The following is a 12503-nucleotide window of genomic DNA, read 5'->3' on the forward strand; positions in this document are numbered from 1 at the left end:
GTTCAGCTCACACAGGGGCGCGGCTGGTGAACGGACCGGACTCCTGTTCCGGTCGAGTGGAGCTCCAGTACCTCAGTGAGTGGGGCACAGTTTGTGCTGTAAGCTGGGATATGAGAGCTACAGATGTTCTCTGTGCACAGCTGGACTGTGAGAGTGCTGTGGCTGTGGTGGAGGTTGACTGGTTTGGGAACGGGAGTGGCCACATCTGGGCTGATGTGTTTGATTGTCAGGGGAATGAGACACACCTCTCACAATGTGGCGTCTCATCATGGAGTCGAGCTGCATGCTCTCATCAACACGATGCTGGAGTCATCTGTAATGGTGAGATATTAACATCACATACACCATGTTAGTGAATAACGTCAGTGTTCATTAGAATATTTAAACCATGTTCTTCTGCTTCAGGATCATCCGTGGCGTTTCATGAGGGGCGAGTGCGGTTGTCTGGAGGGAGCGAGTGTCAGGGGGAGGTGGAGATTTATTTCAGGCAGGACTGGAGGAGAGTTCTCCTGGACTCGTGGAGTCTGTCTGAGGCGTCTGTGCTCTGCAGACAGCTGGGCTGTGGCTCCGTGCTGAACTACCGCTCCTCTCCATCCACCACTGAACACAAACACATGTGTGTAACGGGTTTCAGCTGCTCTGGGACTGAAGCTCATGTGGGGAACTGCAGCAGAGCACAAAATGTCAGCTGCAGCTCCGGGGAACAGCTGTACATCACCTGCTCAGGTAAGCAGCACAACACCGACCAATGAGCAGCGATTAACAACAGGAATAAATGTTTTATCATTCTAAAGTGTTCTATTAAATATACAGAATAATCACATAGTCTACAAAGGGATATTAGTTTTATATACTTTATTAAATTAAATAAATCTTTAACTCAGACCCCAGGTCCATCAGGCTGGTTGGTTCTGGTGGAGACTGTGCAGGAAGGCTGGAGGTTTTCCACAGCGGCTCGTGGGGGACAGTGTGTGATGACTCGTGGGATATTGAGGATGCACAGGTGGTGTGCAGACAGCTGCAGTGTGGAGAGGCCCTCAGTACCCACATACCAGCCTGGTTTGGTCCTGGAACTGGGTCCATATGGCTGAATGAGGTGGAGTGTGAGGGGAACGAGACGTCCCTGTGGAACTGCAGATTTCAGCGGTGTGAAGAGGGTGAATGTGGACACCAGGAGGACGTAGGAGTCGTGTGCTCAGGTACAGTGTGATGACTGAGATTAAACCTGTTAAATATGGACATGTCTGTGTTTAAAAACTCAGCTCCAAAGTTCCTGAAATTCAACATGAGAGTAAAGAGCTGTTTATAAATGTCATCCATGTTGAATATCTTTTTACAGAAAGATAATATTACACATCTTTAACTGAGTCAATAAAACAGGATTTTTACAAATGAAGTCGAAGTCGTTCTTCTTCCAGCAGAGTTTAAAGAGATCCGACTCACGGAGGGCTGTGAGGGGAATCTGGAAGTGTTCTACAATGGAACCTGGGGTAATGTGTGTCACAATCAGATGGAGCAGGAAGTAGAAACAGCAGACATGGTGTGTCGAGAGCTGAACTGTGGAAGACATGGCAGTCTGTCAAACACTGCAGCGAGAGTAAAATCTGCTCCGAACTGGCTGGATCATCTGAAGTGTCGGAAACACGACTCTAATCTGTTGCAGTGTCCATCTTCACCCTGGGGACAGAACCGCTGTGATAATGGTGATGAGGTGGTTCATATTACCTGTACAGGTGGGTGGATTCAGACTTTTCTGCTTCTGTCCGTTGCCATAAACTGCAGTGTTTCATTGTGAATAGTGTATAACTAATGTTGCTGAAATATAAAGTGTATTTGGTAAAAAATCCTGTGAAAAGTCTGAGGAAAGTCTGCTCTGAGAGATAAACCTGCATGTGAAACCTTTTCATTCCTGCATGTATTTTATTCCTGCAGATGATGGAAAGTCTCTCCATCCACGAGAAAAGTGCTCTTCATTTCCCTCTCAGAAACATTGCTCAAGTAAGGATGGATAAGGAAAAGCTTTTTGTACTGTTCTTCATTTGCATTTGTTCGTGACAGAAGATATTTCCTCGTGTTTATAAAATCATTTTCTGAGGACTTGAATGGATTTCCTCATCGAACCATCCTGAGGGCATCAGTCTTCCTCACACTTCATGAAAATTCAACCAACAGAGATCAAATCAGGAAACAGAACCCAAAGCTGATCTTACTGCTTTACATGATTTCATTCAGCAGCAATTCATTCCTTTATTTATGAATAACACATCAAAGTAAACACCTGGATATGGAGTTGGTACAGTATGAGATTCTTTTTCAGAAGACCTCAGAAAGTGTTTTTGGTAAACGAGCCCATGCTGAGTGTAATATAAGGTTGTATTATCATTGTGTTGTAGTGAGCTGTGTGACTGGAGCTGTTCTTCAGCGTGGGTGTGTTTCCTCATGTGTGATGTGTGTGATGTAGAGCGCTGGTCTCTCAGGCTGAGGGGAGATAAGGGAAGCTGCTCTGGGAGGTTGGAGGTGTATCATAAAGCTACGTGGGGCTCCGTTTGTGATGATCAGTGGAACATCAGCAACGCTCAGGTGGTGTGCAGACAGCTGGGCTGTGGGTTGGCGCTGAGAGCTGAGAGGAATGTTCCTGGTCCTGGTGAAGGGACGATCTGGCTGAACAGAGTGAAGTGTCGAGGGGATGAGATTCACCTGTGGGACTGTCATCATTCCCTGAAGAACCACACTGACTGCTCTCATGCTGGAGTCACCTGTGCAGGTCAGAGGGGTGCACTAACTTTTCAGCTTTCTGTCTCTGCTCATTACACTTTTCTCCCAGTGTTAAAACTTGCTGACTTTTATTTATAATCTTCAATGTAATCTTGAAAGCTCAGATCTGAAATTCACTCATCAGCATCTCATAAACCTTATTGAGTGAGAGTTTATTTTAATTGGAGAATATAAATGTTTTTTTTCTTTTTGTAAATACAGACATATCCACTGTGTCCACGGCAAGACCCACCACCACCACATCAGGTCTGTATATTTGTTCCACTACAATAATTGCTACTGTTCAGTATTTTTCTAAATATTTATGATTACAGTGTCATATCGAGATCCTCTTCTGTGTTTCTGACTTCAGTAAGAGCCACTCAAACCCCTCCATCAGCTGGAGCTCCATCCAGCCCTCCACTGGTTCTCTTTGTGTTGGGAACGCTGCTCTTCCTGGCCTTAGTGCTTCTGCTGCTCCTGTTTTACCAGAACAGAGCACTCAGGAGAGGTACGACACATTCACACATTTTCTTTTCTCTACAACACCAACTCTATTATTGGATTATATTATTTACAATCTCACACTTTATTCAAAATTGTTATTCAGAATTATTCACAAATACAAACTCATTATTATTATTATTATTATTATTCTCCACTCCCAGATGTCTCTAAGACGAGGCGTAAGACTCAGCCTGAGGCAGTCTATGAGGAGATCAACCACAGATCCATCACTAGAAGAAGCAGGAGCTCCACTCAAAGAGGTGAGTGAGATGTGAACTGATCTCCATCACACTGAGGGCCCGGTCCCACAACACCCATAACTATAACTCTACCTATAACTCCAACTCTGACTCTCCCTCTGCCTGAGTTTAGTTCCAGTCTGGAGCAGAAACACCACAACTATAATCCCCACTATAATATCGCTTGGTCCTGACCCTCAGGGAAATAAATATTCATGATTGTTGGTTTAAACAATGAGCTGATTGGTCAGATGTTTGATGGGATCAGGTCCAGGCCTGGAAACATCGCTCCAGAAGCAGCGATACGGATAAACCCAGGCCTGGGCTATAGGGATCCATATCGCTCTGGTGTGAGCACCGACCACATACACTGCAGGGGACCCACTTATTTATAGTTAGAGTTAGAGTTATTGTGGGAGCGGCCTTCAAACAATATTTTCCCCCAAAATCCAGTGAGATTTATTTCTTTACAACAAATCAATAAAAATGAATAAAAATAAGTGTGTGTGAGAGGAAGTGTGCAGTTGGAGTCCATGTGGCGTCGAGACAGAATTCTGCTGATAAACATCTATTAAAGCTTCTGATTTAGTGCAAGTGTGTGTGTGTGTGTGTGTGTGTGTGTGTGTGTGTGTGTGTGTGTGTGTGTGTGTGTGTGTGTGTGTGCACTTTCCTGCAACACCCCACCCCCTCCTTAGCCCTGAGCCCCCCTCTCTACCTGTGTGTGTGCATGCACTGTAAACCCCCCCCCCCCCCCCCCAATGTCTTCCTGTACAGGTGCATTACTCTCTCCCTCCGTGTGTGTGTGTGTGTGTGTGTGTGTGTGTGTGTGTGTGTGTGTGTGTGTGTGTGTGTGTGTGTGTGATTTACCAAAAATAAATAAAAATAAGTGTGTGTGAGAGGAAGTGTGCAGTTGGAGTCCATGTGGTGTCGAGACAGAATTCAGTTGAGCAAAGTGCTGTACAATCATCACAACCCAATAAAGTTAAGAGACAAATCAAAATAATAACTAGACAGGGACACTCTAACGAGTGCAAACCCCGCCTTTTCCCTATTAAAATACATTGGGCGAAAATTTCGAAGTTCTGCCATGACCTTGACCTTTGACCTTTGACCTCCAAAATTTAATGGTTTCCTTCCTGGGTGATTGGCAACACATGTACAAAATTTGGTCCAAATCGATCCATTGGTTCTTGAGATATCTTGCAGACACACAGACAGACAGACAGATACACACACACACAGACTGACGCAGGTGAAAATAATAACCCCTCCGACTACTGTCGGCGGGGTTAATAATAATAATAATAATAATAATCTGAAAATGTCACTGATAATTTCGAATCTTCATCTGTTTCAAACGTAAACTGACAATGTTAATGTTAACAGTCTCGCACCATTTGCTTCACACCGAGCGACATTCACCTCGCGGCTCACTTCAGACAGTTCCCCCTACACACACACACACACACACACACACAGAGTTGTGTAATGTGACTCATCTTACGATGCATTTACACTCCATCCAATCTACACTTTCACTGCACTGTTCACCAGTTACACTTTTTAAAAGCCTGACGATGATTTCTCTTCTTACACACTGACACACAAATCTCATCCACTTCTCTTTTTAAACACAACTTTCCTCTTCTGGATCATTTTATACAAACTCCATCTGTTTGTGTTTTATTTCCATTACAATCTGCACTGAAGATTGTGTTTACTCCCTAAAGTATCTGTCCATGGAAACAGCCGACGCAATTAGTGCATTAAAAACTGAACATCACCGACCCGACCTCGCAAAGGAGCTCAAAGGTCAAATCTGACAGTTGATTCAGGGAGAATGGGTGTATATTTGGGGTCGTTTACTGTCACATGTTCTCAGCCAAAAACTTTATTTCATGGTGAAAATGACATTTTTGTCTCTTTTGATAGTTTTTCAGACTTTAGAGCTGAAAATATCAGAGAAACCTGTGATTTGACAGAACGAACAGAAAGAGCAGATGTAAATTATACACAGTGAATAATACATTTCATTTATGTCGAGGTCATAGTTTCGGGTAAAAGTGGAGAAAACGCCAACGCAAAGTTTTCAGTGATAACCATCACACTGGGGAATTTCTGTAATTTTTATCTCCAGCTGTTGATAAAATATATCAGTTTGTCAATAATCTACAAAAGAATCTGCACTAAAGAAAAAATACAAGGTCATTGTCTGTAAATATAAAACTATTTTTATGATTTTTTTGAAAATAGTACAGTCAGAAACAGAAAATGACCTTTTTGACCTCTCACAGTAGGTCAAAGGTCAGATTTGACACTTGATTCTGGTTGAACGGGTCGGTGTTTGGGGTCGTTTACTGGAACATATTAGAAGCCAAAATCAATATTTCATGGTGAAATGGCGATAGTGACCATTTTTGTGAGCGCCAAAATACATTAAATTCAATTTTTCAAAAAGTGATAAAGAATTCTTGACCAAAGAAGAACCTGCACTGGTCCAGAGCAAATCATAACTTTTGGCACAATTGGTGTTTATGAACATGTTGTGGTTTTGGCTGTTGAGGGAAAAAAAAAAAAGTTTTCGACCGCAGTCCAGAACGCGTCACTTTCCACTTGACTGGAGTCTGAGATTTTTCTGCAAGAAATGAGCTCATCATTTATTTACATAAAATCCAAGGGGAAATCCTGATATCTTTAGGAGATACTGGAATAAATGAAATAACATTTTCAACAAAAAACATAAAATGTGCTCTGTGACCTTGAAAAATAGGTCAAGGTCACTCATCTTGGGTCAGTGAGTTTCCGTTGTCTGTGGCTACCAGCAGTTAAAATTTCATCCAAAACCAAAAACTTTTGGAAGAAAAAAATAAACATCACCAAAAATAACAATCCAACAGTAACAGTTAGGGGGCGACAACTGCAAAGGCACCATCTCCCCTGGGCTTCAACCTCGATTTTGGGACGCGACACCCAAAGCAACCAGTCAGTGACCTGACTGACCTTGATGGGACGTGTGGTTGTAAAAGGTCAGAGAGAGAGGGTGGAGCTCGCCCATTTAATGAGTTGCTTTTGGAAAATAAAAATGGATCCTAAACCCTACAGGGAGTTGGTGAAGGAAGGCCAGTACAGGACAAGTAAGAGCTGAAGGCCTCCAGAGCAGGAGCTTTAATGCCCACACAATGCTCCAGGCAGGAGATGAGGATGCTGTGGTCTACTGTGTCGAATGCAGCTGTGAGATGGAAAAGCATCAGAACGGCAGAATCCCTGGAGTCAGTAGCCAATAACAGATGGTTAAAACTTTTAAAAGTGCAGATTCAGTGCTGTGAAGGACTTTAAAACCAGACTGGAACACCTCAAGAACGCCGTGTGTGTCTAAAAAAGATTGCAATTGTAAGGGCACAACTTTCTCCAGAATTTTTGAAAGCCAGTTTAGAAATTGGTGTAAAATCGGAGAGGACTGCGGAGTCCAGATGAGGTTTTGTGATCAGTGGTTGCATGACTGCAGGCTTCAAATGTACTGGAACAACACCTGAGGAGAGACTCCTGTTCATAACCATTTGGATGTTTGGGCCAATAGTTTCCAAAATCTCTTGAAAAAGACGAGGGGGGACAACATCTGTGGGACAAGCTGAAGATTTCATCTGACCAATAATTTCCTTTCAGAGAGAAAGAGACACAGGCTCAAAGTGGGTAAAAGCAGCAGAGCGAGTGACAGTGATAGACGGCTCATAAGAAGGGGGTGAGATGATGCTCTAAGGCTCGCAATCTTGTCCACAAAGAAGTGGAGGAATTTTTTCCATGTTTCTGGGGAAACATCAGGACGAGCAGATTGGGGGAATTAAGAACAGTGTTAATGGCGCTAAAAAGAACGTGAGCTTTATGACAGTTATTTCAAATAATATCAGAAAAATATTTTGTCTTTTCAGCTTTGACAATTTTCTGGTATCTGCATCAGCTGTCCTTTAAAATCTCAAAACACACCTGCAACTCATCTTTTTTCCGCCTGTGTTCAAGCTGTCCTGTGAATGTTTTCCTGTACAGGTGCATTTCTCTCTCTCTCTTGCGCTCTGTGTGTGTGTGTGTGTGTCTCATGACCGTGCTGCTCTCCTCTAACAGGAAGTCTCCTCTCTGAAGAACAGCATTCTGGGTATGAGCATGTGGATGATGAGCTTCTCTCAGGTAAAAAAGCCCAGAGTGTGAGTTTGTCGAACTCCATGAACTGAAAGAGATTAGAATTGCAATTAAAAATCAGAAATGACTAAACGTGTCCTTTCTGAGACGTGATTATGATGTATTGTATCGAAGAATTACAGTAACTCCAGTGTTTTAATGCTGACACATGACATCTCACAATCAACCTGATCTTACTTTAAGCTTCTGAAATCCCTCTAATCAAATTGATCAAAGCTTCTTTGGATGAGGATTTTATTGAGTATAAATGTGTTTAAAAACCCCAAACAAACAAATGGTTCTTTTTACAGTCAAGTCTGGGATTGGAGAAAAGGCGGAGTATTATGATGATGTCATCGACACCAGTGACTTCATAAGTGGGTGCAGTTGTGAACTGATCCCATAAATTTAGTGACTTGACATGAAACCATGAGGTCAGAATGTGATGGAGCTGTTTGTACAGACCCTCTGCTTATATTTCATTTAGGTGATACAGGAAGAGTCGAGCCACCAGAGGACTACGATGATGCCGTCACTGCTGGACCAATCCCTGATAACGTGGAGGGTGTGGTTCTGTTTGGGGATTTGCTTTAGAAAGCAGTAGAAATTAAACACACACACTGCACATCAGTTTGTTTCTTGCTTTGTGTGTCGTGACATTTTTGACATGTATACGATGTCATTTTGCATTGTGTCATCAAATACACAGTGTACAAACTGCCACTTCAGTAAACTTTAACTCTCTTTAAATATCTGTGTTTTGGTGCAGAGGATGAAGCGGAGAATTATGATGACGCCATTCCAGCTGATCAGAAGTCAGTTATACTGACAGGTATGATAATAATGTGATAGTGTCGCATCCACAAGCATCCAAACCATCATTAATGACATTCATGTGGATTTAATAGCTTTTATCTCCACATTCTGACAGAGGACGTGTCCGAGAACTATGATGATGCGGTTACCATGGAAATGAACCCAAACATCGTCACAGGTCAGTTTTTATCTGGAAATAAACAAACAAACAAAAAAAAGCTGCTGAGGGAACCACTGTTTATAGCTGCTATGACATCAGTGAGCAAAGGAACAAACTTCTCATCTCATCTCATTATTTCTAGCCGCTTTATCCTTCTACAGGGTCGCAGGCAAGCTGGAGCCTATCCCAGCTGACTACGGGCGAAAGGCGGGGTACACCCTGGACAAGTCGCCAGGTCATCACAGGGCTGACACATAGACACAGACAACCATTCACACTCACATTCACACCTACGGTCAATTCAGAGTCACCAGTTAACCTAACCTGCATGTCTTTGGACTGTGGGGGAAACCGGAGCACCCGGAGGAAACCCACGCGGACACGGGGAGAACATGCAAACTCCACACAGAAAGGCCCTCGCCGGCCCCGGGGCTTGAACCCAGGACCTTCTTGCTGTGAGGCGACAGCGCTAACCCCTACACCACCGTGCCGCCCAGGAACAAACTTATTTTTCCAAAGATATACAACATTATCTGTAACTATAAATGGATGAAAAGTACAAGATCTAATTCTTTACTCAGTGAAAAACTGCAATTGTTGGCAAATTCCCATGGTCTAAGAGGAATAAACCACTTGGGGACATGCTGTTGTAGGTAAATGATCAACGTTAGGGTGGTAGCAGTAACTCAGCTTCATCACACCACCCTGTAACTCAGTATTTTACTAGAACAGCAACACACACAGGGGTTTATTACTGATTCATTGATTTCTTCAGGAGACGGTCCAGAAGATTATGATGATGTCATCACTGAGGAACAGGATGGAGGAGAGACAGAAAGTGAGTGAGTTGTTTATTCTGGTAATGTACGTGAGTGCAAAGGCTGCAAAGTTAAAGCGTGACTCTATTCTATACCATATATAATATAAATATCAGCTTTCTGTTCTGTAATCTCCATTCTGTCATTGAACAAGTGACGTCATATTTATTACACAGTTTAGATAAGACCTATATTTATGTCTCATTTACTTCCACATCTTATACACATGGCCTGTGTTCATATTAAGAAAGCTGAACTGATAAATCTCCTTTTTTCTCTTTTTTATTGATAGAATATTAAAGACATTCCCACATCGTGCATCACTGACTGTATTTTTAAGGTTTTACATCCCGATTAATACAATACACAGGATCTATTAAAGAGGTCGATGTATTTATTTTACAGAATATGATGACGTGGAGGAGAAATCTCAGAAAGACAGGGACCATGTGACTGAGACACGCCACCAAAGGCCTTTTCTCAGGAAATTACATTTCAACTTTTATAAACACAAAAAATGATTTTATTATCCTTCCAATAATGTCATGTTTCCTGAACTGTATTCATTTTCCCCGAGTTATTAGCAAATAGAGGAGAGTTAAATCACCTTTCATATTCCCTAATGCAATGTCTCCAGCTTTTCTTTTACAACACTTTTAATGCTATAAGTCAGCTTCAATATCACTGACACAACACACCTCATTTATCTCACCAGTTATTTCAGCTCAACTCATATAAATTCATCTTCATCTTTTACATTTATCAACCTGTTATTCACTCTTTTACAAATGTCTTAGTAACTATAAGCCACTTGGCAAAAGAACACAAATCTTTGGATTCCTTAAAACAATGTGTGTTTTTACATTTTTAAAGACACATTTACCTTTATGTTCAATGCTGTGCTTTTAACTGTAAAACATCTCATTGAGACGGATTCGAGAATTCCTTTATGAAATATTCAGACCATGACGTGCTCATTAGATCGCTTGCTATATTGCATTTTTGTTGTCATTTTTATTCGGTAGCTGGCGATGTTACAAGCCAGATATAGTCTATGCAAGTATCATAAATATATATACAGGTTTCATTACACATTCTCAAATTTTCATTTTAAATTCTCAGGTTTGTTTCCTTATTCTCAGGATTTTGTTTTATATTCTCAGTTTTCATTGAATATTCTCAGATGTTTGTTTTATAATCTCAGCTTTAATTCAATATTCTCACTTTTTAAATGAATGATGGCCAGTTCATTTTAATATTACATCTTCATCAACAATATACAAGTTAATGTGACTTTTTATCTTTCCACAATGAGAACAAGTCAATATTTTACATTCTGCAGTTTTATTGGCTCTTTTTCATATTGTGTAACAATCATCTATTTTTATCCATTCAATGAAATAAAAGTGCTTTGATTATTTTGAGTATAATGTGATGTGTGTTGGAGTTGAGTGAGCGGCTCTTGTAGTGATGAATCTGAGGTCGATGCCCTTATAGAACATCTCAGGCAGTAAAAAATAAATCAGTATTTATCGACTGATCAGAAGGTTGTGAGTTCAAATCCCAGCACCACCTTGAGCTCGACCCTTAACCCTCGGCATCTCCACTGGATCATAAAAGCTTCAGCTAAATGAATGAATGTAAACACACACACACACACGTTAGTCTTCCTGTCCTTCTGAGGACCTTCCACTGACATCATTATTAATGCACTTAATTAATGCTGTGACTGCAGCTGAACCGAACCCCAGCCTGAACCTCAGGAATGAAAAGGACACGTTTTGCCTCTTTGATTTATTTATTGGTCAAACAACAACAACAACAACACTTTCCTTATGGGGACCATCGAGTTCTGATTTGACAGAAGTTGATGAAGTGCTGCTGTGGTTTGATTTGGACTGAAACCCGGCTGAAGCCCGTGATCCCTGATTTTTTTTTATTTTGATCTTTTGTTTTCTATAATATTTGGGTTTTGCCAATAATAATAATAATAATAATGGGCGGCACGGTGGTGTAGTGGTTAGCGCCGTTGCCTCACAGCAAGAAGGTCCGGGTTCGAGCCCCGTGGCCGGCGAGGGCCTTTCTGTGTGGAGTTTGCATGTTCTCCCTGTGTCCACGTGGGTTTCCTCCGGGTGCTCCGGTTTCCCCCACAGTCCAAAGACATGCAGGTTAGGTTAACTGGTGACTCTAAATTGAGCGTAGGTGTGAATGTGTGTGTGAATGGTTGTCTGTGTCTATGTGTCAGCCCTGTGATGACCTGGCGACTTGTCCAGGGTGTACCCCGCCTTTCGCCCGTAGTCAGCTGGGATAGGCTCCAGCTTGCCTGCGACCCTGTAGAAGGATAAAGCGGCTGGAGATAATGAGATGAGATGAGATAATAATAATCCAGCAGCATCCTAACAGCGCCCTCAGCAGGTCAGTTCAGAGAAAAACTGGTTGTTTTCCGAAATAGTGTTCTTGATCCTCTAATACATAAATGTACGAATTTCATAGTGGACCTCCGAGCGGAGCACCATACCTAAGAAAAAACCCATCAAGTCGATTTTTTGTGGTTTGTCCGTGTACGTGTACCACTGGTCATACACACCGCCTCGTAGTCAGTGTTAGTAATTACCAGTCATACACACCGCCTAGTGGTCAGTGTTAGTAATTACCAGTCATACACACCGCCTAGTGGTCAGTGTTAATAATTACCAGTCATACACACCGCCTAGTGGTCAGTGTTACTAATTACCAGTCATACACACCACCTAGTGGTCAGTGTTAGTAATTACCAGTCATACACACCGCCTAGCGGTCAGTGTTACTAATTACCAGTCATACACACCGCCTAGTGGCCAGTGTTAGTAATTACCAGTCATACACACCGCCTAGTGGCCAGTGTTAGTAATTACCAGTCATACACACCGCCTAGTGGTCAGTGTTAGTAATTACCAGTCACACACACCGCCTAGTGGTCAGTGTTAGTAATTACCAGTCATACACACCGCCTAGTGGCCAGTGTTAGTAATTACCAGTCATACACACCTCCGAGAGCGG

At 42.2% G+C, this 12503-nt stretch overlaps 1 protein-coding gene across 1 annotated transcript in view; it reads left to right on the top strand.

Annotated features, from left to right (window-relative positions):
* Positions 1-12503, top strand: part of LOC132869642 (scavenger receptor cysteine-rich type 1 protein M130-like) — a 69613-nt gene that overhangs the window by 19011 nt on the left and 38099 nt on the right. Inside the window, exons 10-18 of the mRNA XM_060902933.1 lie at positions 7-321; positions 406-731; positions 875-1199; positions 1422-1765; positions 1965-1998; positions 2462-2764; positions 2977-3061; positions 3132-3265; positions 3423-3521. Of these exons, the coding sequence (XP_060758916.1) occupies positions 7-321; positions 406-731; positions 875-1199; positions 1422-1765; positions 1965-1998; positions 2462-2764; positions 2977-3061; positions 3132-3265; positions 3423-3521 (1965 nt within the window). The remainder of the gene's footprint in view (positions 1-6; positions 322-405; positions 732-874; positions 1200-1421; positions 1766-1964; positions 1999-2461; positions 2765-2976; positions 3062-3131; positions 3266-3422; positions 3522-12503) is intronic.

Source organism: Neoarius graeffei, chromosome 21 (assembly GCF_027579695.1).
Source record: "Neoarius graeffei isolate fNeoGra1 chromosome 21, fNeoGra1.pri, whole genome shotgun sequence".
NCBI classification, from domain to species: domain Eukaryota; kingdom Metazoa; phylum Chordata; class Actinopteri; order Siluriformes; family Ariidae; genus Neoarius; species Neoarius graeffei.